At 37.3% G+C, this 27,902-nt stretch overlaps 1 protein-coding gene across 7 annotated transcripts; it reads left to right on the forward strand.

Moving 5' to 3' along the window:
• The first annotated feature begins 9 nt into the window (after positions 1-9).
• Positions 10-27,839, forward strand: fbxo44.9 (F-box protein 44, tandem duplicate 9). 7 transcript variants are annotated; one of them, XM_017353561.4, is made up of 17 exons: positions 10-256; positions 1,753-1,815; positions 3,431-3,692; positions 3,782-3,896; positions 7,045-7,140; positions 7,287-7,419; positions 7,504-7,646; positions 8,896-8,942; positions 9,022-9,133; positions 9,232-9,327; positions 9,806-9,941; positions 17,029-17,171; positions 19,802-19,848; positions 19,924-20,029; positions 20,113-20,208; positions 24,436-24,571; positions 24,650-27,839. In XM_017353561.4, exons 1-17 carry the CDS (start codon positions 128-130, stop codon positions 24,788-24,790), a joined length of 2,001 nt encoding a protein of 666 aa, XP_017209050.1. In that variant the 5' UTR covers positions 10-127; the 3' UTR covers positions 24,791-27,839. The 7 variants fall into 7 exon arrangements, 5 of the variants coding, with proteins under 5 accessions (XP_017209050.1, XP_017209051.1, XP_073794522.1 ...); XR_012398337.1 differs by lacking the exon at positions 17,029-17,171 and having other exon boundaries at positions 24,650-27,244; XM_017353562.4 differs by lacking the exon at positions 1,753-1,815.
• The last annotated feature ends 63 nt before the right edge of the window (positions 27,840-27,902 follow it).

Consider the following 27,902-nt stretch of genomic DNA (forward strand, 5'->3'; position numbering starts at 1 on the left):
GCGCTCTTCAGAAACCTATGGGTGGCGTCACGGACACTACGTCCATATTTTTTACAGTCTATGGTTTTTGTCCATAACGCGGATGTAGCTAATAATAACAGTGATACTGCTAGTTTACTGCCAAACAATGAAACGCAGCTTCAGTGGATCCCCACTGAAAGCACGCACAGGGGGATCGTCTGAGTCAAACGAATGCCTCAGTGGAATGGGGAGCTTCGGTGCGGCTTCGAGGGTCTCCGTAACCAGACCAAACGCAGTAAGTTGATGAACTTTTTATTTGTTTCTGTTTTCAGTATATCATAATATATCACCTGACTATATGTTTAATTTATCCTTATTGTTAGTACAGCAAAACCATAACCTATATTAGTTTTACTTGAGGGGTAAAATTCGACTTTCTGTGTTTTTCATTTCCTTTTATTGACACCGCATTTGAGTTTACGATTACGCGTACGGCCATAATGACAATTCCGCGCGACTATATGGAAATCTGACTCTCCGGACAAATCCCCCTTCCATACAGTTACTGTCACAGCCACATAAAAACTTTTGTACAATCATTTTATCTGCAGTTGACAGCAAGAACGAACATGCCTTTTCAAGTTGACAAGCAGCACCTGAATGTGTTCAAAAGAATTTAAAACGCCTAATGGGACGAATCTATGCCGCATTTTGAAAGTGAAATCACCTCATATTCACTGATTATAACTTTAGGATTTATTACACGACGGTCTCTTCTTTGCATTTATGTTATAACGCATAGCTTTGCCTTCTGATCTGTTATTGCATATTGATGATTTAAATTTCCTTTATATTCTAATCATTTTATTTATTCTGTCTAATTAATATATTTATTTTAGCCTCTTATATATTTATAAGAGGCTAAAATATTAAAATAATATATTTATTTATAGCTAAAATAATATATTTATTTTAGCCTTTATTACATATGAGAGATTACTGCACATTCACTACACATCTATAATGACATACTGTATTCAAACAGCTGTAAATTTAGTTAAATAAACATGCTTATATAAAGTGTAGTACAATTACAAATACCCCTTTAGTCGGGTGTGTGGATGCGAGTTACTGTTGACTTTAAGTAAAGAGGGGGTTTTTAACCCACCTTAAAGCGATTCTCCCCGATGTAGTTAACTCTTTCATAAATTAGCTGCGGCAAAAAATGCTAATTAAGGATGTAACTGTCCATGAATCTGCTGTATTAGCGATTAAAATTACTTATCTAGTTAGCGTTAGCTTGTTGCTAATGCTAAAGCCGTTTCCCATGCATTGTTTCATTTGTGAGGACTTGGCATAATGTTAACTCAACATTAACGACCACAATTTGCATATTATTAGTTGTGTATTTGCCAAATGAGCACTGCTACACTGTGCACACTAACCCCACTGTATTTTTTGTATAATCAGTTTCTATTCTGTTCTACTCAATTAATTTGAAATTAAAATGTTAACCTTTTTTAATTCTTTGTTTCTATTGTTGTGATTATTTTTATAATACTTTTGCATTCTTTATGTAAAGCACTTTGAATTGCTATTTTGTCTAAAATGTGCTACAGCATAAATAAACTTGCCTGGCAGTGTCATGTATTGGATAAAATGAACGAGAAAATGGACATAATAATTTTTTTAGTGCAGCTAAACGTCAAGTACAAAAACTCCGCATATTAAGCAATTTGGCTTTCAGAATGAGTGCTTATGAAAATACTAATGTCACATTATCAATCACAGGCAAAGGAGAAAGAAATGATTGAGGAACAGGCAGGGCAGGGTCAGTCAGATGTACAGTGTCAGGTAAGGGTGTTGTGCTTTATTGAAGGAATAATGACAATTCTTTTGGGGTGAACCATTTTTTTTTTATGTTTTCTGAGTTGTGGCTGTTTAGCAGATTTCACAGGCTCACTGATTTACAATATGATCTGTAAATTTAACAAGTGTAATGTAAACAAGTTAGTTATTATGAGTATGGAAAATGTCTTTTTCTGCATTTATTCTGCTTCAGGAGTCAGTCTATTGACTGTGAACAACAAAACAAACAATGCAATAAATAGTTTTGAAGTAAAATTTGCTGTCATTGAACCTGAGAAAAACTTAAGACAATAATCATAATGATGAAGTCTCCATGCTATAATAATAATTATAATGAAACCATTTTTAACTGCGGGGACATATCTTTATTAGTAAAATTCGTCTGTATTATTTGTGTCCCCTTCAAAAAAATGCTCGGAAGAAAATTTAAATTTATTGTCCCCCCCCTACAGCTAAATCAGATTTATGCCCATGGTCGTATGTAACATAGTGGAATGGCGGTGTCCCAGTTGACTTGAATGCAGCTGTAGGCTACTATCCCTTTGCAAAGTTTTTACTGTGGTGCCACTACAAAGAAACAAAAACACACAAAGATGTATTTAAACACACACACACACACACACACACACACACACAAACATATATATATATATATATATATATATATATATATATATATATATATATATATATATATATATATATATATATATATATATATATATAAATAAATATAAATATTTGTTGAAGTCTGAATTAGAAGCTCCCTGTTTATTTTTTCCTCAATTTCTGTTTAACGAAGAGAAAAAGAAAATTCAACACATTTCTAAACATAATAGTTTTAATAACTCATTTCTAATAACTGATTTATTTTATCTTTGCCATGATGACAGTAAATAATATTTGAACTTGATATTTTTCAAGACACTTCTATACAGCTTAAAGTGACATTTAAAGGCTTAACTAGGTTAACTAGGCAGGTTAGGGTAATTAGGCAAGTTATTGTATAATGATGATTTGTTCTGTAGACTAATGAAAATATACAGCTTAAAGGGGCTAATAATTTTGACCTTAAAATGGCTTTTAAAAAATGTAAAACTGCTTTTATTCTCGCCAAAATTAAAAATAGAGACTTTCTCTTGAAGAAAAAATATTATCAGATTTTTAATATAAAAAAAATAATATTCCAAAATTTTATTAAAAAATTCCTTGCTTTGTTAAGCACCATTTGGGAAATATTTAAAAAAGAAAAAAACAGTTTAAAGGGGGCTAATAATTTCGCATTCAACTATATATAAACATGCATATAAACAATCAAAATTCTACCTAAATATTTAAATATTTACATTATAAAATAATACATCAAAATAAACACTGACATGTCTTCTGCAGAAACATTCCTAATTTCAAACATTTACAAAAATGTATGCATTGGGCTTCATTAGATTTGAGGTTGCCGGGTAATAGCTCACTGTGCCTGCAAAAAGCCAGCATGGGTAGTGCATGAGCATGTTTGCTGGGAATAAATGCTGAAAACTGGCAGCCATGTTCCAGAAGTGGAATTTCCAACAGGGTTAAAACTTTTCTCTCTCTCTGTCAGGACTCAGGGGTGCAGTTAGAGATACCTTTAGATGTGGTCGAGGAGATCTTGCTGAACCTGCCCGCTCATCAGGTGGTGCGAGTGTGTCGTCTGGTGTGTCCTGAGTGGAAAGAGCTGGTGGACAGTGCTGCACACTGGAGAGAGCGCTGTCGGAGAGAGGGGATTCAGCCCTGTGATGCTTCCAGACCGCCAGTGGACTGGTGCCAGTTTTACATCCTAAATAAGAATCGACGTAACCTGATCAAGAATCCCAAAGCTGAAGGTGAGTCATGTGTTTAATATTTTTGCAGTAAGTGGATGCACTTTAATCATTTTTCAGGTAAAATCTCTTATTTGGTTGTTTGTTGTTAGCTGGATTGCAGGGATGGGAGATTGCGGGTAATGGAGATGCCTGCTGGCTGACAGAAGAAAATAGAAAACCATTTCCGGAAAACACAGTCACCAGATGTTTTGTATCATTTAATGGGTATGTTTGATTTATAGATCTTTCGAGTTAGTTCTGTGTTCTTTCCATTTCAGTCAGTGAGTATGTAAGAAATCCCAGATACTTTTTATGCATTCAAATATGGACAATGCAAACAGGATATATTCACTTTATTCTTCGCGTACGAGCGGGCGCAGCCATTTGAATGTTTTTGGCTTGAGACTTCCAGTCTCCCTCACTTGCATTCATTTTTAGATGTTAAAACAGCTTGTTATGCTGCTTGATGTGGCAAACTGATATTTTGTTATTATATTATTATAGAATAATATAATAAGGTCATTTCTCTCATCTGAATCGAAAGTTCTAAAACAAGGGCACTTCTGCAATAAAGAATAAGGTCAATAAACAGAGAAATTGAGTGAGAATGAAGGAAGATTATTCTCCTGCACTCCCTTTTTCTTTACCCACACTCTTCTTCACCCAACTCAAAGAACGAAGAGAAAGAATAGTCATCTTAAAGTATGAATGTTTTGTATCAATGCAAGTGTATTTTTGCATCATGTTTGATACCATTTGAAATGTCTCAGTGCGACTGGTACAATGGTCTCGTTCTCATAGTAATAGGCATAATCTAAATAAACGCTTGAAACGTTAGGTATCTTTGGTCCACTTCAGAAAGGGGTGTTATTTATCAGGGTCCTCTATCCAAATTACCTCCTGATTCCCACAGCAAGTGGGTTAACATTGTTGTTTCAGACACCCCCACTTGGAGAATGTTTTGCTATGGGTTGACTATGGGGGAAAGCGTCAAGAAGCTCTGGGCGATTCTTTAATCAGATTAACCCATAATATAGAGCTCTCATACTCTATGGGCCCTATCATACACCCGGCGCAGTGTGGCGCAAGGCGTGGCGCAGTAGTCTTTTGTTAGTTTCAGCTTGGCGCAAGAGTCGTTTTGAGGCGCTGAGCTACGCTGTTTAAATAGCAAATGCATTAGCGCTCAGATGTGCGCCCATAGGCGTTCTGGTCTAAAAAGGAAGGCGTTCTGAGGCGGACCGCTGGTGCGTTGCTATTTTGAGAAACTAAAATAGATTTTTCATTAGACCAAAACTAACCCAGTCTAAAGTCCGGCGCAGAGTTGCGCCTCGCTTACACACTGCTTAATACGCACAAGAGAGCAATAGGCAAATATCTTTACATATGAAAAAATGTAAATATTAAGGATATATATATATAGTATATAATAATAGTAGATATAGAATATAAATATAAAGGATTAAAATATTACAAAACATATTATTTTCTAGCCTATAAATATGAAAAATCACTACTTTTATGTCTTCTTCATCTCGGGAGGCTTTTTCAGTTAATTCATAACAATTTGCTTTTGTATAATGTTATTATTATTAGCAGTATTATTTATTATATCCATATTTATATTTGTTTTATTAAAAGCAAGCTTAGATTTGCACATTTTGCTATTATTATTCATTTATTTGTTTGCTGGAAATTAGAACTGAATTTAGAAATAGTTTTAAAACAAATCTTTGCGCTTAACAAACTAAAGTATTTATTTATAGACTAATTGATGTCTGTGCGTAAAGGTTTCCCTATCCAAGAGCGAAAGTGAAAGTGATCCATTATCTCTCATTCTCAAGCAGTAGATGCTCTGTTTAAACAGTTTTTTGTTAAAAAACAGAAACTTTCCACTTAGACTTACTTTGCGTCCTGTAAATAGCGAATGCGCTCTTGGCACGACGCAGCTGACTCTTAAAGGGAATGGGAGATAAGATTCTAATTGGTTTATTCTTAAAACACACCTATAACTCATTAAGAAAATAAACTCAACCCTTTTAGACCATTGCGCCGTGGCGCAAGGCAGATTTCCCGTCCTTAAATTAGCAAAAACGCATCCTGACACGCCCTGAAAGCGTTTGCGCCCTGCGTTTTGCGCTCTGCGCATGGACCGTCAAAATAGAGCCCTATATTATATATATTATGAAGTCAGGTATGCATTTATTGAATTTGATGTCTTGTATTGTTTAGGAATTGACTGAATAATTGGCATAATACACATTTACCTGACTGTTAAATTATTATGTTTGAACGCATTCTGCTTAACTCTGTAATTATTTATTTTAGTAGATTACGCTGGATCCTTGTTTGCGCACTTCCTGCGTCAGGTCAGTAGACGGACTAAAGTCCAGTTGAGATGGAGCATCGGGCACATTAACTTTATTTTAGAGATCCGAATGACTCTTGATATTGATTCAAGTGTACTTTGGTGGAAAAGGGGTTATTTCCGTCTTGGGGAACAAGATGTTGCACGACTAACCTAGATAGGGTGCCTGAGCCTTGTTTGAACGTAATGTTGTTCTAAATTAAATATACATGGGAAACCATGAGCTTGGCTAATCCAAAATTATTATAGAAAACAGTAGTCAGTTATGTTTATAATAATGGCAGAGGCGATTCCTCTGAGCGACATGAGCACCCAAATTAACCAATGTAATAATTACAGGTAAAGACAAAAGGTTCAAACATTTATATAACTATTTTTTATTTAACTATATATTGATATAATCTTCCTAATGTTTTATAATTATAGTCAGAAAAACGAAAAATAAATATATTAATATTCTAAACCACATCATGTTAAAATTGGAGTCATATATGAGTAAAATTTTAAGGAATTCAACATTGTGCACTGGAAAGGCCAAACACACAGTGAACCTTCATCCACCAGTGGACGCCTTCATTTGGCCAACTGGGTAAACCTTACAAGTACATTTATATGGACACCAATAATCGGATTTTAATTTGATTAAGACAATACTCTGATTAAGAGTTTACCATGTAAACAGCGTTTTTTGATAAATTTAATCCGATTAAGTTCATAAGTAGAAATCAGATTGACATGTGGAGTGTGCCGATTTTAGTCGCATTATTGAAGTGCAGTTTAGACACCCAAAATTACATGACGGCAATGACGTTAATCGTATTATGTGCTATAACATGTAAAAGGGGATCATGAAAGGAACATTCAAAAAGCAACTCATGTAAAAACCTTAATCATATTATTGTATTATTCAGATTTAGGCAAATCATTCAGTTTCCGATGTCCATGTAAACACAATCAGTGATACAAAATGTAAACGAAGCATGAATCAACCAATATCGCTGTCCTCAGGTTGTGTTTGAAGCGACAGCTGATTGATTTGCAGAAAGAAGGCTACAGTGCTGCTTTCATGGATCAACTGCAACCTGACATTAAAATCTCAGACTGGTGAGCATTCACACAACTCACAACTCGTGCTACAGCATCTGAATTTTGCATTTATTGGAATTGAATTCCTGTGAACGATCTGTGCATTACACTCAGGCTCTAATATTCTCCAAACAGCAACACATTGGTTTGTTGTCTATCTGCAGGTATACCACAAACACTCATTACAAAAACCTATATCAAGTCAATATGCAACTGCTTGATGAGGAGATGCAAGCCATTACTAGTTATCATCCGTATAAAATGTTTCTGGAAGGGGACAATTATCCATGGTGTGAGGTGAGCGGAAAAATACTGACGGTTCAGTTACTCAAACTAATAGTCAAAGCTTAACCATACCGTGTTTGTTCTGCTTTATTCCAGATAACACATGTCTTCCGAAATTATGGACCTGGTGTTCGGTTTATCCGTTTCACTCATGGTGGGTTGGGTAAACAGACCCCGAGGGGCCATAATGGAATAAGACTCACTAACAGCAGCGTGGAGATCTGTCCAGCTGCAGAGAGGTACAACTTTCCAGAAGGATTTCACAGCTTCTCAGATGAGGACTTTTAAAGTGTTCTAACTTTACAAAGCTTTACTTTAAATGCATTCTTTCTGGTCCAGTAAATCAGTATGTTTGCATGCACCCTCATAATTATAATGAGATTGAAAATGGCAATATACTTATTAAACTATACATTATGTAAACTAATATGATTAAACACACCATAATTGTAAAAAGCATGGACTCATGAAGCATAATTACTATAAGGCATAGATATTATAACTACATATTACATATTATACACATTATTCATTTGACATGTAACTTTACCTCTGAACCACCAAGCTTTCAATAAAGCTCACTGTGCACATTCTGCTGTGGAAAAACACATAGACAAGCCACAAATAAACTGATATGGTACAGATGTGACTTTCTCAAACTCATGTTCATTGTTGCTCTATTACTGACATTGGCTTTATGATTATAGTGATATTCATGATGGCGCCAAGTAACCATCCATGAAAATGTGTTTTGCATTCGGATGCCAGTAGATTAAAACAGTGACCATTTATGTGTCTAATGTTAATATAAAAAAAATGAACACTTTTCAGAAATAATTTGAAAAATGCAAGTTTTATATGAGTAGCCCTTACTGTATTTATTGGGATATAATCACATTTACCATATATGGAGTTTCATTCATGTTATGATATAGTTAGTTACCTGTATGCTCTGTCATATTCTCGATACTTGGATGTAAATACCAGCATTGGATTGCATGGTAATTTACTACTGAATACATTGTTCTGCTTATTTATGCTGTCTAATCCATGGGGAAATGCATGACAGCTGCTAGAGAACCTTGTGGTAAGAGGGGAAAAAGGAAATGTTCAAACTGACTTCAATAATAGCCTGTTTTCTCCTTGATTTGGTTGTGAATTTTGTTCATCATTAGTACTCTTAGTACTCTATTTTTTTTAATTTATGTTTTTTGGTCTGATTAGTACAACCCAAAACATTACCATAATTGATCGTTTTTAGCAGCAATAGGTTCAGTGGCTTTGTTTACAATTTGCTCTCCAACATGTCTGACTAATGATGGATCACAAAAACAGTATATGTTAGGGACAGAACAGAGAAACCTGAAAGAACAAGACGCTTCACTGCAAGATATTTATGGTTCTCAAGTTTGATGTCCATTAATTGTGTTCCAGTACAGCAGAAAGGATTTTATAATGTATATCTTTTTTGTTTGTTTCCACTTGTAGGTTGAGATGCACGAAATCCAACTTGCTGATTAATCCCAGTGCAAAAGGTGAAGACTGTACAATAAGACTTGCTATAATCATTCTATTTTGCATTAAGTAACATCTCTTCTCTGATGTTCTCATTAGACGGACTTCAAGGATGGAAGATGGTACATAGTGGAAGCGGCTGCTGGGTGACAGCAGAAAATAGCAAACCTCTTACGGACACAGTCACTAGATGCTTTGTAACGTCTTTTGGGTACGGTTGATCATTTAGATCCTTAAATTTCAGTCAGTGTTGCAATTTAATAATAAATCAATAATTAAACACCAATCAGCAATAATCTTTGTTCTCAGGTTATGTTTGAAGCGACAGCTGATTGATTTGCAGAAAGAAGGCTACAGTGATACTTTCATGGATCAGGTGCAACCTCATATCAAGATATCAGACTGGTGAGCGTTCATTCAAATTCCCATTTCATTTTTTTCCCTGAAGTTTTATTTCATGTAAAACGTTTTTAAAGGCACTGTTCACCTAAATGTTCTGTCCTTCTGTTGTTCCAAGCTTTTTGATTTTGAACTTTACATAAAAAAAATTTTTAAATAGAGAAATTTTAAAGAACAACAAATTATTGACATGAATTTTCATTTTTGCTGCAGCAAACTTCTTTAAGAACACTGTAAGAGCTTTAGACTCAAATGAGCTTTAATATGAACACAAAGCTTTAAGAAAACTTTTATTTTATAAATCCAAAATCAAACAAAAAGGGCTTCAGCGGTAATTGATGTGTCGGTACTCCTTGGATAAGGGATGCATAAAGATTTTTTAAAACAATAACACTGTCAATAAAGGCTTTTTCACTTACTTTTCAAGTGCCTTTGACTAATGATCTTGTTTGAGTAAATTTTGTATTATATATTTTTGGCACAGGTATGCACCTCGTAACGATTGTGGAAGTGAGTATCAGATCTGTGTGGAGTTGCTTGATCAGGAGAAGAAACCCATCAGTACCTTTGAGCCTGAGAAAGTGTTATTTCACTTTGGGAACTCTCAGCCGTGGTGTCAAGTGAGTAGCTTAATACAGAGGGTCCAACAGGCTAAATGCACGGGCACTTAAAATAAAAAAAAAAAGACTGTTTAACATATGGTTTGTTCAAAATCAACAATTGTAAGCTGCCTGATTGAGATACCGTATAAAGTGGGACTCACACTAATTACATTATCGATGCTGTAAAAGGAATGAATTGTTATTTTTAAGAAATGAAAAAGTAACATTAACATTTTAATGGGAGTTTTTTTTTGGTGGCCATATTATATATATATATATATATATATATATATATATATATATATATATATATATATATATATATATATATATATATATATAAAATATATATATATATATATATATATATATATATATATATATATGTATGTATGTATGTATGTATGTATGTATGTATGTATGTATGTATGTATGTATGTATGTATGTATGTATGTATGTACACATACTCACTGGCCACTCCTTTAGGTTTGGGCCCATTTTGCCTTCAAAACTGCTTTACTCCTTTGTGGTATGGATTCAACAAGGTGCTAGAAATATTCTTTAGATATTTTGGTCCATATTGACATGCTAGCATCACGCAGTCGCTGCAGATTTGTCGGCTGCACACCCATGATGTGAATCTCCCATTACACCACATCCCAAAAGTGCTTTATTGGATTGAGACCTGGGGACTGTGGAGACCATTTGAGTACAGTGAACTCATTGTCATGTTCAAGAAACCAGTCTGAGATGATTCACGTTTTATGACATGGGGCTTTATCCTGCTGGATGTAGCCATCAGAAGATGGGTACACTGTGGTCATAAAGGGATGGACATGGTCAGCAACAATACTCAGGTAGGCTGTGGCATTGACATAATGCTCAATTGGTACTAATGGGCCCAAAGCGTGCCAAGAAAATATCCCACCAGTCTGAACCGTTGATAAAAGGCAGGATGGATTCATGCTTTCATGCTGTTGATGCCAAATTCTGACTCTACCATCCAAATGTCACATCAGAAATCGAGACTCATCAGACCAGGCAACGTTTTTCCAATCTTCTGTTGTCCAATTTTTGTGAACCCATACAAATTGTAGCCTCAATTTCCTGTTCTTAGCTGACAGGAGTGACACTCGGTGTGGTCTTTTGCTGCTGTAGCCCATCTGCCTCAAAGTTTGACATGTTTTGCGTTCAGATGCTCTTCAGCATACCTCAGTTGTTACAAGTGCTTATTTGAGTTACTGTTGCCCTATCAGATAGAACCAGTCTGGCCATTCTCCTCTGACATCAACAAGGCATTGGCGCACACAGCAGTTTTTGAAATGCTCAGAACAGCCCATCGGCAATCAACAACCATGCCATGATCCAAGTCACTTAAATCTTCTTTCTATCTTAAATGAATCTATCTATCTATCTATCTATCTATCTATCTATCTATCTATCTATCTATCTATCTATCTATCTATCTATCTATCTATCTATCTATCTATCTATCTATCTATCTATCTATCTATCTATCTATCTATCTATCTATCTATCTATCTATCTATCTATCTATCTATCTATCTATCTATATATTTTTTATTTATTTATTTTATTTATTTATTTATTAGTGCTGTCAATGGATAAAAAATAACTAATTAATCGCACCTTTTTAAAAAAATTAATTGGGATTAATTGCATTTAAAAGACTGAAACTTGTCATTTTGGCTGTTCAAATGTAAAATTAATGTAAACGCAAGACAAAAACTATTTAAATTCAAAATATAATTGTTTATTAGAATTTTTGTTTAACTTGTAACACAGATTTCTTCATGTAAACAACATACCCACAATAAACCATTAAGATCCTGGCTTGGCAGCCATATTTATTGCAGAAATTAAAACACAGGCATGTTAATATTATTTGAATTTTAAAACAATCAATGCCAATAAAGAAAAAAAAAATTCCAAGTTGGATTCTAAGTGGACTGCAAACAAATGCCAAAATACAGGCATTGCAGATATGGAAAATGGAAAATTAGAATAACAATAAAGTATTAAATACAAACAATTGCACTCTTAGTAAAGTTGTATTGCTGTTGAGATTGTTAAATATAAAGTAAAAACAATTTTACTCAGTCCTCTTACATTTAGTCAGTTGCTAAAACAGTCCAGTCTGTTGACATTATCGGGGGACGATCTGCCCCTTTTCTTTTGAATGATGTGAGCTGAGAGTGCAGCGCAATCTCACAGCAATTCGATTCGTAACTTTTTGATTTAGTGGCTACGGAAGTTTATGCAGGTTTGTTGCTAAGAAAGTGCACACACACACACACACACACACACACACAGACAGACAGACAGACAGACACACAGATAGACAGACAAACAGACAGATCACACACACATGCGCACAGGACAGGACAGGGCAGGCGGAGCGACTCACTTCAGCACACATGATCACATTCATCTAATTTGCTTAAACTAAGCGTTCTAAAGTTTGGCTGTATTTCACAAGGATTCTGACACAACAAAGTAAAGCAGACACATGCGTGTAAGGGGGAAACACGTCAAACTTAATGACACATTTTAGGGCTCATGCTGAAAGGCAGATGAATGTGCTGTCTGACAGCTTGTGACATCATGTCACTTTCTGAGTACATGTACATAAAAAACCAATACTCCGAATTTAATATGATTAAGATAATACTCTTATTAAGAGTCTACCATGTAAGCAGCAATTTTTGTTTACCTTAAAGGACCACTGAGTCACGAAATGCGGAGGTTTTTCTTTCCTTTCGCCATGCGGTATCAAATTCCATTAAGACGGAAATCGAAAGTTAAAAATGAAACACCTGAATTTGCATGAAACTCTGGAGAAAACGCTGGAGAGCCTGGTGATGCGACATTAATTGTTTTATACTGAAACTTGCCTTCAAAAAGCGCTTCCTTGGCCTTATTCATATTTCTTTGCATGTTGAACACACGTCGACCACAACAGGAAATAAAAAAAATAGCAACTGCATTAATTAATTTTGACAGCACTAATATATATATATATATATATATATATATATATATATATATATATATATATATATATATATATATATATATTAGGGATGTAACGGTATTGTAAATACCGTCATACCGCAATATTAAATTTTTTCGATATTACCGAAGTCGCATGACTCGGTAAAACTATAGGTCTTCAGAGAAAATTTGCTCAGGCGAATGAAGCGAACGGGAGGTAGCTGAAACTTCATTTCCCATCAGCCCCGGCGTGGCCATAATCCTTTGCGGTCTGTTGTCGCTACAGATCCAGTAATGCGGAAATGGAGTGTGCTGCTAGTAGCGGAGATGAAAAAAAGATGGAAATGATCGAACCTAAAGCGGGTGTTGTCGCCGCGCGCGTGCTGAATAGCGGTGCTGTCGCGCGCGTTCTGATCAGCTGTGTTGTGGCGCGCGTATTGTAAAGCGCCGAGGGGGGGTTGAGCGCGCATACTCAGGAGAGGTGTTGTCGCGCGCCTACTGAAGGGCTGGACTGGACGGAGGTTGTGTCGCGTCACGGGGGCACTTTTGATCGTTTTGGAAGGGCATTTTCTATCCAAGACTAAAAAGGGCATGTGCACTGCACAGGTTGAGCCCTATGTGTGCACGTGCTTGCAAGTTAGGGAATACGACTAATAACAGTCATGGGGACTGCAGAAACACAGCACACTGTTCAGATTGATGCAGACATTGACTTGTACCGCAAAGAGACCTCTATCTCACTCATGGTTTGTCTTCTCAAGTGGGGGAAAGACAATGCACAACGTTACCCACTGCTGTCAACATGGGCCAAGTCATATCTCTCTTGTCCCAGAAACCTCAGTCCCAAATGAGAGGGTTTATTTCTGTTGCAGGGGACATTGTAAATACCCAGAGATACCAGCTTTTACCAGATTATATTTATATGATAATTTTTCTTTAAACCCATCTCTATCTAAGTGAGTGATTAAATGTTAAATGTGATGAGTTTTCAACAATACTAAATTGAAACTTTATTTTTTTACATGGTTTAATAATTTTTTGTTATTAAAATTGAAGTTCCTGTTTCAAAGCTAACAGATAGATGGCTAATTTGTATGTCATTGACACTTTTGGCACTTTTTTGGAGTATTTTCAAAAGTTTTTTTTTTTTCCTGTAAATGATTCAATAAATACCGTACCGTGACATTCATACCGAGGTATTACCGTACCGTGAAATTCTGATACCGTTACATCCCTAATATATATATATATATATATATATATATATATATATATATATATATATATATATATATATATAAATGAGCATTAGCACACTCGTAGGAGTGTGAGTTGGCTGTACATCGGCACTGATGGGAGGTGCACTTCGATACTATGCCGCAGGCCAAGTGCCTTAGTGTCCTCCACACAGAAACCGTTGCTACTATACTGATGTCACTTTAGAGCTAGTACTGTATTTTGAATGATTTTCTAGCGTAATGTCTAAAGTGATGACAAAACAAGTAATATTTGCTCACATTTAAAAATTTATAAGGCTGAACAGCATAACATGCCATCAGTCTACAGAGATTTCCTGGTTTTTCTGTTGCAATTGGGATTTGACAATAATTAACCCTAAAAAAGTCAGAGTAAAGCAAACACTACCAGTTTCTGTGGTAAAAATTCAGCAATACAAATTACAAAAGAGAGAGATCGACTCAGAATGTCACTTACCTGATTTATAATGATTTTTTTTCTGCTGTAGTTTGAAATTTATGCTGAGAAAATGCAGTTTTTCTCCCTTTAAGGACTTCTTATGTGGTCTCTGTCTCCATCTTGTGGCGGAATATCAACTGTCACTTTCTTTGGTCAGCTCAGACAGGCTGATGGTGGCCAATGCGCTGAATCCGATGCTCCGAAATTATAAATAATTAAAATAGGCACTATCCTTAAGGCTGATTTATACTTCTGCGTCAAACGCCGGTGTATGCTACGGCGTTGATGCATAGCCCTTCGCCGTGGCCATTGGCGTCACTGACGTTCACCTCTCAAAAAATTTATCAACATGTCGCAACAACGCGTATCGCAAGCTCTGTGATTGGTCGGCTTGGTAGCGCTGACGAGTCTGGGTGGGACCGAGAGCCGCGCGAGTGGCGCTAGCCCAATGGAGCGATTGTTTACAAGTGTGGAGTCCCGTGAAGGAGCTCCGGATGGAAAGTTTTGTTTTGTGTTTACCTCATAGTTAAAGTTCTTGCACGTCTGCCAGTTCCTGCCTCAAAATGAGCGAGTTTGAGCCACTTGTACATCCAGGAAGTGTTCAGGAAAATTTACACCTCACTGCCAACTAGCGTTTCGGAAGTGTTAATGCAGACCAACAGAGACAGCGTGCAGAAGTATAAATGCACAGACACAGGTGTTGCATGCGCCGTGGGTTAAGCTGGTCACTTGACGCAGAAGTATAAACCAGGCTTTATAAATAAACTGCATAGTTGCAAACTAAACAACTACATTCTTGTCTAAAAAAACCCCCTCAAAAGTACATTATGTTGTCCAAAAACAATATTTGTCAAAAAACTGTAGTGTCCTCTGCTTGTCGCTGTATGTGGGTGGAGTAATACAAAAGGATGAAGAGGCTGGACGAGTGCTGTTATTTGCAAAACATTGCACGGCTATCAGCCAATCAGAACCAGACAGAACTGTTGTATGTATATATGTATATATATAAAACTGATTCTGATTATAGATAATTGGATAATTGGCCGTATTATATATATATATATATATATATATATATATATATATATATATATATATATATATATATATATATATATATATATATATGGTTAAAATATAATGTGGTTTAAAAAAACAAGTTAAAAGGTGGTATGTACAAGTGCGTATGAGAAAGTATTGCACATGTTTATTGCACAATAGGGGAATATTTAACTGTTCATGAGGTAGATGGCCTGAGGAAAGAAACTTTTCCTGTGTCTGGCTGTTTTTGTGCTTGGTGCTCTAAAGCGCCAACCAGACTGTAACAGTTCAAACAGGAAGTGTGCTGGGTGTGAGGCGTCCACAGTGATTTAGCGAGCCCTTTTACTCACTCTGGAAGAGTACAGTTCTTGAAGTGTAGGAAGGATAGTGCCTGTGATTTTTAGCAGTCCGGACTATTCGCTGTGGTCTACGGAGGTCAATTTTGGCAAATGAGCTAACCAGATGGTGATTGAAGTAATTGAATACGGTGGTGTTCCTCAGCTGACGGAGGAAGTACAGTCTCTGCTTGGCTTTCTTCACAATAGAGTCTATGTGAATGTCCCACTTCAGATCCTGAGAGATGGTGGTGCCCAGGCACCTGAATGACTCTACTGCAGCCACAATGCTGTTCATGATAGTAAGTTGGAGGAGTGCAGGGGGGTTTCTCCTAAAATCTACTATCATCTCTTCTGTTTTAGTCATGTTCAGCTCCAGGATGTTGTATCGGCACCATAAAGCCAGCTGCTCCACCTTCTGTCTGTATACAGACTCGTCACTGTTCCGGATGAGGCAGATAACAGTAGTGTCGTCCGCAAACTTAATGAGTTTGATGGAGGGGTCTTTTGCAGTGCAGTCGTTGGTGTACAGGGAGAAGAGCAGTGGGAAAAGAACACATCCTTGGGGGCACCTGTGCTGATGGTGCGGCTGTTGGACGTGATTTTGCCCATTCTGACTAGCTGTTGTCTAGCTGTCAGAAAGCTGGTGATCCATTGACAGACATAGCTACAGTAGGAACAGAGAGCTGGATAAGTTTGTACTCGAGCAGTGATGGGACGGTGGTGTCGAAGACAGAACTGAAGTCCACGAACAGAATCCTTGTGTAGTTCCCTGGTTTGTCTAGATGTTGTAGGGTAAAAAAACTGCAGGGGGTCCAGCAAAGGTAAGGTGATGTCCTTCAGATAAGCTGGCACCAGTCTTTCAAATGACTTCATGGCCACAGATGTTAAGGCAACAGGTCTGTAGTCACTGAGTCCTGTGATCTTTGGCTTCTTCTGGATTGGGATGATGGTGGAGCGTTTAAATCAAGTGAACAGTCAAAGCCTAACTGTCCCTGTTTGTTCTGCTCTATTTTAGACGGCACATGTCTTTAAAAACTATGGAGCTGGAGTTCGATTTATCAGTTTCACTCATGGAGGGAAGGATACACACAACTGGGCAGGTCATTATGGAATCATAGTCACCAACAGTAGTGTGGAGATCTGTCCAGATGATGAAAGGTGGAGCTTTTCAGAACTTTTTTTAATTAAAATGTGTAATGCAGATTAACAATGCATTGACCTATATATTGTAAAACAAAACATAAAAAAATAAATAAAATAAAGTGCAAATTTGAACAATTTAAGCTAAATTTGTTCTAATCCCTCAAGACCTTTGTTCATCTCCAGAACACAAATTCCAAACATTTTTTTGAGAAATCTGAGGGCTCCCTGATCCACCATAGACCAAAATGGTCCTGACTTGTTCAAAGTCCATGAAGGTACCAAACAAATTTTGAAAACAGTCCACGTGTCTTCAGTGGTGTTTAATCTGATTATTATGAAGCTACATGAATACAGAATCAAAACTTATGACTAAGGCCCCGTTTACACTAATGCGTTTTAGTTTGAAAACGCATAAGTTTTGCTACGGTTACGCCAACTGTCCACACTACGCCAGAGTTCTCGAGCGCCGAAAACGGAGCGTTTCAAAAACGTTGGAGAGGCCGTTTTCATTCTGAAACGCTGCTGCTCCGTCTCAGCGTGGATGATGGAAAACAGAGACATCTGAAATCGGAGGCGGGGCTGCAGACATTCGCCTCTCTGATTGGGGCTTTTCCTGAATATTAAGTAGCCTAACACACACAGTTCAATCCTGCATCATCTCCTTGTAAGTTCAGACTTCGCAAGTTTGATCAAGGCTGCAGTCTCTTCTTCTCAGTTTGATATGGAAAAGCAGACTATACCGAGGACACGGGTAAATCTTCAAAGGGAACAGTGTACTTTATAACTTCATTCACATCACCCTGGCTACGTTGTTTCACTTTTTCAACAATAAAATGTAAACATGATTTAAGGAACTGCCTATTTTCATTTTAATATTAGCAACTTAACAGACAGCAGAAATGTTGAGGCGCCGTGTTGCACCATCTACACAGTGTGGATATTTAAAACAAAACGGAGCCGATAACAACTGTCTCCTTTCAATTTCAGTGATAATACGAAACACACCCTCTCTTTTGCTGAATATCAGTTTTAATAATCGATAATGGCCATTATAAAAGTATAACATACAATAAGTTTATACATTATAGGAAATAAAGGCAAGCGATCTGTCAATATACAGAATAGGCTACGTGGTTACATTAATCATTAACTTCTTTGCGCTCAGCCAAAACACGTTAGCCTACCTGAGAACAAGTAATAGATTCCATTGACCAAAGTCAGGGAATATGTCGTTAGATAAAGACAACAAGATGAATGAAATATCTCGTTTAATAAATATAGTGAGATTAGATCCAGCGGGAGATGCTTGATGAGAAGTCCGACCAGCAGAGCTCTCATCTGGGTAGATGGGCTGCAGCGCTTGCCCGAGAGTGTCTGTGTGGTCACGTGATGTGAGTTTTCAGCGTTTTGGTGTGGACGGAGAGCGAGTTTAGAAACGCTGGGTAAAACGCGAGTGTGGACGCGGATCGTTTTCATTCTAAAACGCCGTTTTAAAACTAAAATGCACTAGTGTAAACGGGGCCTAAGACCGTACCCACACTATGTACAGTTGCCTCGAACCAGGCCAAAGCACACTTCCCCCCTCCCCCCCCCCCCCTCCCGTCTCCCCCGACGGCCTGCACTCACATTACAATCGGGCCTGGGCACGCTTACGTCATCGATTCTGCGCTGTTCAGTAAACGCTCTCGCTCAGCACAGTGGAGATTTCTCTAGTTATATCGTTTGTCATTAGATATGCAGTGACATGCAGTCAAATATTTCGCCAAACAGTCCTTAGGGATGAGGTGACATGCAGTCAGATATTTTGCAGAACAGCTCCGCCACTTTTGGCACTTATAAACAACCATAAAGTCCTCGTGCTGTAGGAATGAGGAGGTCTGCTGAAGGTGCGCAGCTGTCGTGCAGTGAGGGGTTTGCATCTTTAATAAACTACGGCAGTTTGCATTCATTGAACAGTAAGAATGATTAATAAATACATATGAAACAGTCTTTTAAAGTCACGTCTCGCTTTCAGTTTCGGGCTTTGGCACGTTTTGCACTCACACACAAGCGTACCGCGCCAAAGCCCAAGTGAACCGCCCGTGAGCCCGATCAGTGCACTCACAGTTCTCAAACAATTCGGGAAATGGGCTTGGGCATGGTTCAGATAGCATAGTGTGAGTACGCCCTTATTCTCCTCAATGTCAGTATAGGGCGCACATTCATAAACGCTGTGCACTAATGTATACCCCAGAAGTCCGCGCATAACTTCCTCTGTTTGAAATAAAGTGTAGGCGCACACAAGGTAATACATCAGCAGCATAACTGAGCACAACATGCTCTCCTGAATGCGTGCCCTATACTGACACTGAGTCCACTTTTGTTTTTTTACTTTGTTGGGACCATTACTGTGCATGGATGATGGTGAGCTCTTGGATACCATCTAAAATATCTTGATTTGTAGTCCAAACATGAGTGAAAGTCTCAGGGGATTGGAACGACATATTAATAACAGAATTTTCACTTTTAATTGAACTACATATTAAGAGTTGGTACTGCTGCCTAGAAGAGGTACTTAAAGTTAATGTGAAATGAGCTAATACAGGTTATGTTTAGTAATGTACAGTTGTCCACATTTAAAATGTACCTTCTTTTTCCACACAAAGCTCCAGATTCATAAATCGTAATTTGATCAAGAATCCCAGCGCACAAGGTAATTTCATATACTTAAGACAACAATAAGCGTCACTAGCTTTAAGTAACATGTCTTTTCTGGTGTACTTATTAGCTGGATTACAGCAATGGGAGCTTGTCGCAAATGGAGGCCACCAATGGACGACCGAAGGAAATATACCAACATTTCCAGTCAATACATGTTTTGCAACATCTCACGGGTATATTTGATATTTTACATCCTTTATTTCAATCGATGTTACAACATTATAAATGCAATAATTTCATGAATCGATGTTCTCAGGTTGTGTTTGAAGCAACAGCTGATTGATTTGCAGAAAGAAGGCTACAGTGATATGTTTATGGATCAACGGCAACCTCATATCAAAATCTCAGACTGGTGAGCGTTCACACAAACTCTGTACTACAGTATCTGAAGTAGTGGATTCCATACCATATGAGAATAATTCTTGTGAATGAGCTGTCTGTGAATGATCTGGGTCACAAATCCTTAAAGTGTGCTTTAGAACCAATTATATGATGAGCATTTTTTAAATAGTTATAGTAGATTGTTTTGTCTTTAATTTGGAAGTATCTACATAAGTTTCCCAGTAAAGGGTTGCAGCTAGAAGGGCATGGACGCTGCATAAAACATATGCTGGATAAGTTAGTGGTTAATTTCGCTGTGGCAACCCCTAATTAATAAAGGGACTAAGCCCAAAAAACAAATACAAATAAATAAATGAACATCTACATAGATTTGATTTAGTCTTGGCTTGTGGTACTATCCACTCCTTTCTTCTCTTTCTGTCAAGTTTCCCACACAATAGAAGCAAAAAACATCTTTAATCTAGCTGCAATGTTTAGGGCTTAGTTTTTTATGCACACAAATATATTCTGTATTATTCAGTTAGCTTTTAACATTTCAGGTCATTTGCCATCGAAATGCAGCATTTTTAAGCCACCAATAGACCAATTTTATATAAAAAAAAAAAAAAAAATGTCATGATTCTTTAGACTTTCATGTACCCACCTAATTTCATGAAGAGCTGAGTTTTCGTTAAGGCTTTTGCATATATTTGGCCATGACAATGTTGTACATTTTTCTGTTATAGCTGCAAATGCTGACAAAGTCTGACATGTTTAATACATTTTGACTATAACCTAGAAGTGGTTTGTGAAAGAAGGTTTTTCAATTAAGTTGTAATATTTAACAGACAATTATATTACAGGTATTGTGTGGATGAGTAGGAAAACAGTGTAAGGTGTGGTTAATCGAGTTATTCAGATTGGCTCTACATACCTTAAAGATTTTGGCGTCCTGTCACAAATGTGAAACATTTCAGTTTTGTCTTCTACTTTTCTTATTCAGACTCCAGGGAAGGACACTCAACATCATAATATATTAATATTAGGTTAAATTTACGTTGTGACATCAGGTGACCAAAATTCGATGTCTAGTCAGTGTCTAATGACAATGTTATTTTGACATCCAATAATGAGATCAAATGATCTTGACTTGGACATATTTGGTTGATTTTAGTTTGTGTTGGAAAGTGACCAAAATCCAACGTCGAGCCAGCCAGTCGAGATCATAAACCAACGTTATATTGACCACAAGTCTGAATGCCTGAAGTCTGATGCCAGGTTCCAAAAAAATATATAAATGATGAGAAAATCACCTTTTACGTTTATATGAAGGGCTTAGCAATTCATAGTACTAATCAGAAGTTTTGATGTATTTACAGTAGAAAATTTACCACAAAATTTCCTCACGGAACATGATCTTTACTTAATATATATATAGATATATTCTTTGCATAAAGAAAATGTATTATATTTACAGTTGAATTTAGAATTATAAGCCCTGTCTCTTTTTTCCCTAATTTCTGTTTCCAACACTCTTCTAAACATGAGTTTTAATAACTTATTAAATCTCTAATCTCTAATAACTGATATATTTTATCTTTGCCATGATGACACTAAATAATATTTTACTTGCGCGCACACACACACACACACACACACACACACACACACACGTGTGAATGAGTGTGTATGAATGTTTCCGAGAGACGGGTTGCAGCTGGAAGGGCATCTGCTGTGTTAAACATATGCTGCATAAATTGGCGGTTCATTCTGCTGTGGTGACCCCAGATTAACAAAGGGACTGAGTCGAAGAAAATGAATGAATGAATTATATACATACACACACATATATATATATATATATATATATATATATATATATATACATACATACACATAATGTGTGTGTGTGTGTGTATATATATATATATATATATATATATATATATATATATATATATATATATATATGACCCCGGATTGATAAAGGGGCCAAGCCAAAAAGATAATGAAAGAATGAATGAATATTAGGGATGCTCATTTCGGTTCATTTTGCTAACCGACAACTGAGCCTCGTTAATCGGATATTAACGGTTAACTGGTCAGATTAATATTAAATTACTATTTAATAAAAAAAAAGTGTCTATTTTGTGTCTGACACATTAAATATTGCATTTTAAAATACTGATTTATTTAAATATGGTAGCATATTAATAACAGAACATAACAACGGAGCATTTTCACGCACCTGCAGTGATTAGCCCAGAAGAACAGAATAAATTAAATAAAATGAATAAGCCGGCCCTAAATTATTTTTCACTTAAATGATTCATTCATATTACAAAAATCGAAAACACTGACTGAATCCTTTTTGAGAACTGTTTTTTTTTAATCATGTTTTTTTCTTCCATCAAATAAAAGCAGACTTCCTCAAATCCCTGATTCCACAAAAGATATGCATTTTTTTTAATGCCCCGCCATTATTATTATATCACAAAACATTTTTACAGAACAGTTTTATTAGAAATCATTATTTTAAAGATTATATCTTGATATGGTTTCCTCTCTCACTCACGGTTCAAGTGCGCGTGCTGCGTAATAATAAGACAATGACAACGTGCGCATATGATGACTTTTTGTAAACAGTATTGTTGTTTAAATATGATATTGCATTAATTTGCATACATGCTTTATAAGCTGTAAATTGAAAGCTAAAGCCTATTTGTTGTGTTTACGACGCAGATCCAGGAGGCCATCAGCATCAGCGCTGGTTTGGCATTAACTCGTCTGTATCAAACAGCAATATTCTTCTTCCATTTTGCTTCTTTGGCAAATATGTCTTTAGGCACGTGCGGTTACACATTAGCAAAAGTTAACAAATATGTGTTACAGTTGCACATTAAGGGGCCGATCACAGCAAACGCGCTTTTCCGTTCCAAAAACACCTTTTACGTTGACAAGAAAAAGCGCCCCGACTTCCTCTGTTTGTGCACAAAACCTCTTTCACACCCCCTCAAATATTTTCTGGTCAAGCGCAGATCTTCTTGTGCGCTCTCAAATAAATGCTGCTGAATTGCGATTTAGCACGTTTATGTAGCGAGCATGTCTACAAAATTCATTAGATTTGTTAGGAATATTTCTGAATGTCTCCATAGACTTACAAAGCGGCATTAATGCGTCCTGAAGTAAAGTGAAACGTCTATAAACTCCAGCAAGATAAAGTCACTTTATGCAAAACCACAGACCATCATCTATAAATAAATAAAAATTATGGGAACTGTGTTCATCATAACTGAAAGCGACGTCGTGTTTGCTGGCATCACGCACCAGTCAGTCCAGCCTAATCTCATGAGAACACATTATTTTACATTTTGCCAGTTTAGTGGCTACATTGTACGAATTCGTACGAGTTCAGTTGTATGAAATTGTATGATTTTAACAAGGAGGCGTGGCACCTAACCCCACCCCTAAACCCAACCGTCACTGGGGGATGAGCAAATCGTACTGAATTGTACAAATTAGATTGTACGAATTCGCCACTAAATGAAAAAGTTACGAATTGCTGTGAGATTGTGTTGGTCAGTCAGTCAGCACGTCACCTTAAGGGTTTAACAAATAACCCACAGCACTACTAGGGTTACAGAATGTTTGCGCTTTTATAATTCACTTACCTTTTAATTAGTTTTGGTGCAATTATAACCCGCTACTAAAAACAACATCAACAATGTTAAAATGTTTTGAATGAAAAGCTGTAATGTAGCCGTGGAGGGATGCATTTTGGTGTGGCGCTTCGCCATGGAAGAATGAATGTAGCGGGAATCATGCGGAAACCTCTTCTCTTTGTCTTGACAACACAAACACTGCAGCTCTGGGTTGAGCCTCGTGCAAAACACTTGCAGCTTTTAGTAAACCATTTAAAAGATGCCCCTCTTAACGCAAAAAGCGCACCTTATGCAGCCAAACTAAAAATATATAAAATATATTTTTTAATTCTTTAACTGATATCATCAATCGGTTACAAACGCACCCTTTCGGTTAACGGTTAATCAATTATTTTGAGCATCCCTAATATATATATATATATATATATATATATATATAAGATTAGCATTCATTTTTCTTCTTACATTTCTGAAACAGATGGAGGTAAAATTATTTAATTTGTTAAATTATTAGATTCAAACTAGATTTAAACCAAAAACTAACTGAAGCACGTTAGCTTAATGCGCTTTACTCACATGACCTGTTTTATTTACAGGTATGCTCCACGCTCTGATCATAGAAGTGAATATCAGATCTGTGTGGAGTTGCTTGATCAGAAGATGAACCCTGTTTGTGCCTTTCAGCCAGAGAAAGTGTTCTTTCCCAAAGGAGGTGTTTATCCATGGCGTCAAGTGAGCGGAATATTACCAATAGTTTATTTAATAATAATGTTACTGACTAAAACTGACTAATGTTCTGCTTTATTTCAGATGAGCCATGTCTTTAAGGAGTATGGACCCGGAGTTCGGTTTATCCGTTTCACTCATGGTGGGAAGAATGCAAAATTTAGGACAGACTGTAATGGCATACAGGTCACTAACAGCTGTGTGGAGATCTGTCCAGTTGACTAGACGCTGTGCTTTACATATTACTTTAACAGGCAGTATATTACATTTGTTTAAATTAGCAACTGAATTCATGCAATATGATTATCCATGGGGACAAATATCTAATATAACATTACAAAGATGGACAGCTCAGTGGTGAGCACTATCGACTAACAGCAAGAAGGATGCTAGTATGAGTCACAGCTGGGCCAGTTGGAATTTCTGTGTGAAGTTTGCATGTTCTCCCCGTGTTGGCATGGGTTTCTTCCGGGTGCTCCAGTTTTCCCCACAGTCCAAAGACATGTGGTATAGGTGATACACTCTGCTCCACACTAGCATCATGTCTAGACCGATTATGTCCTCTTGCATCCAGGCCATCCCGTGCCAGTCCTCCTGCACCCTGGCTCTCGGATGCTCTCCGTGAGCATCGCTCAAAACTTCGAGCTGCAGAAAGAATTTGGCGGAAAACTAAAAATCCTGCACATCTCTTAACATACCAAACTCTTCTGTCCTCTTTCTCAGCTGAGGTTACTTCTGCAAAGCAGACATATTACCGTCTGAAAATCAACAATGCCACTTACCCTCGCCTACTTTTTAAAACATTTTCCTCCCTCCTCTATCCTCCTCCTCCACCCGCATCCTCCACACTTACTACTGATGACTTTGCTACATTCTTTTGCACCAAAACTGCAAAAATCAGTGCTCAATTTGCTGCACCTACAACAAACACGCAAGATACAACACCAACACCACACACACTCACCTCTTTTTCTCAGCTCTCTGAGTCTGAGGTGTCCAAACTCGTGCTATCTAGCCATGCAACCACCTGTCCACTCGATCCCATTCCCTCTCATCTCTTGCAAGCCATCTCTCCTGCAGTCATACCAATACTGACTCACATAATTAACACATCTCTTGACTCTGGTTTATTCCCCACTTCATTTAAGCAGGCTAGGGTAACCCCACTGCTAAAGAAACCCAACCTGGACCATACGCTACTTGAAAACTACAGACCAGTATCCCTGCTTCCATTCATGGCCAAGATTCTGGAGAAAGTAGTGTTCAATCAAGTCCTGGACTTTCTTACTCAAAACAATCTCATGGACAACAAGCAATCCGGCTTTAAGAAAGGCCACTCAACTGAGACTGCCCTGCTCTCGGTCGTGGAGGATCTCAGACTGGCTAAAGCAGACTCTAAATCATCAGTCCTCATTTTGCTGGACTTGTCAGCTGCTTTTGACACTGTCAACCACCAGATCCTGCTATCTACGCTTGAGTCACTGGGCGTTGCGGGCACTGTTATACAATGGTTCAGATCTTACCTCACTGACAGGTCATTCAGGGTGTCTTGGAGGGGAGAGGTGTCATCATCTCTAGGACCAGTCATCCAGAGACATGGATTCTCCTACCACTGCTATGCTGATGATACCCAGCTATACTTGTCTTTTCATCCTGATGATCCCTCGGTTCCAGCTCGCATCTCAGCCTGCCTGTTGGATATTTCACACTGGATGAAAGATCATCATCTTCAGCTGAACCTCGCAAAAACGGAAATGCTCGACTCTACACCATAACTTTTCAATCCAGATGGATGGGGCAACCATTACTGCATCCAAAATGGTGAAAAGCCTTGGAGTAACGATTGATGACCAACTAAACTTCTCTGACCACATTTCTAGAACTGCTCGATCGTGCAGATTCGCACTCTATAACATCAGAAAGATCCGACCCTTCTTATCTGAACATGTAGCTCAACTCCTTGTTCAAGCTCTTGTTCTCTTCAAACTGGATTACTGCAACTCTCTACTAGCTGGGCTTCCAGCTAACTCTATCAAGCCTCTTCAACTGCTCCAGAATGCAGCAGCACGAGTGGTCTTCAATTAACCTAAATGAGCACATGTCACCCCGCTGCTAGTCCGTTTGCAGTGGCTGCCAGTTGCTGCTCGCATCAAATTCAAAGCTCTGATGTTTGCCTACAAAGTGACCTCTGGCCTTGCTCCTTCTTATCTGCACTCACTTCTGCAGATCTATGTGCCCTCCAGAAACTTGCGTTCTGTGAATGAACGTCGCCTCGTGGTTCCATCCCAAAGAGGGAAGAAATCACTTTCGCGAACGCTCACGCTCAATCTGCCCAGTTGGTGGAATGAACTCCCTAACTGCATCAGAACAGCAGAGTCACTCGCTACTTTTGAGAAACGACTAAAAACCCAACTATTTAGTCTCCACTACACTTCCTAATCTGCAATTGCCTCTCTAAATATCACACTAACTGTACAAAAAAAAAAAAAAAAAAACTAATACTACTAATACTTCCCTTCTTAGACTTTACAGACCTGAAACTTGACTATAGCACTTATTCATTGTTGCTCTTGGTTGTGTAAATTGCTTCCTTGTCCTCATTTGTAAGCCGCTTTGGATAAAAGCGTCTGCTAAATGTAAATGTAAATTGAATAAACAAATTTGGTCAGTGTATGAAAATGTTAGTGTTTGGGAGTTTCCCAGTGCTAGGTTGCAGCTGGAAGGGCATGCCCCAAACAAAACATATGGTGGAATAGTTGGCTATTCAATCTGTTGTGGCAACCCCTGATAAATAAGGGACTAAGCTGAAAGAAAATGAATAAATGAAAGAACATTATAAAGCTTAAAAAGTTTTATACGTATTCAGATATTTTGCCATTATAAACATATGACACATCTGACATATAAATAAACACATGACATATAATATATTTTTTAAATAGTTAGGAAATTCTGTCATCATTTACTCACCATTCACTTGTTTAAAACCTGTTTAAATGAAGAACACAAAAAGAAGATATTTTGGAAGCCTGTAACCATTGACTTTTGATAGTGTTTGGTTTTTTGGAATTTTGAACTGGGTTTTTAGCTTTCTTCCGGATACCTTTTGTGTTAAACAGAATAAAGAAACTGGAAGGGACATACTGTACAGAAGCAAATAAACAGTTAGTAAATTTTCTTTTTGCAGTGAAATATATATTGAAGTGCAATAAATGTCTCAAAGTTACTGAGTAAGTGATGTTGCATTCAACAATAAAAGCCAAGCTATACTTAACCTGCTTGTGTTATGCTTTGCTGGTTAACAGGCAATGTATAAAACCTGTGAGTTCAACACAAG

Source organism: Danio rerio, chromosome 23 (genome assembly GCF_049306965.1).
Source record: "Danio rerio strain Tuebingen ecotype United States chromosome 23, GRCz12tu, whole genome shotgun sequence".
Classification (NCBI taxonomy): Eukaryota; Metazoa; Chordata; class Actinopteri; order Cypriniformes; family Danionidae; genus Danio; species Danio rerio.

What these genes read in the sequence shown, in the direction of transcription:
- fbxo44.9 (XM_017353561.4), top strand. Translation starts at nt 128, where the DNA reads ATGAAACGCAGCTTCAGTGGATCCCCACTGAAAGCACGCACAGGGGGA. An exon ending in CAAGAATCCCAAAGCTGAAG is followed by an intron (nt 3,693 to 3,781) that starts GTGAGTCATGTG and finishes GTTTGTTGTTAG; the next exon opens with CTGGATTGCAGGGATGGGAG. An exon ending in TGTTTTGTATCATTTAATGG is followed by an intron (nt 3,897 to 7,044) that starts GTATGTTTGATT and finishes CGCTGTCCTCAG; the next exon opens with GTTGTGTTTGAAGCGACAGC.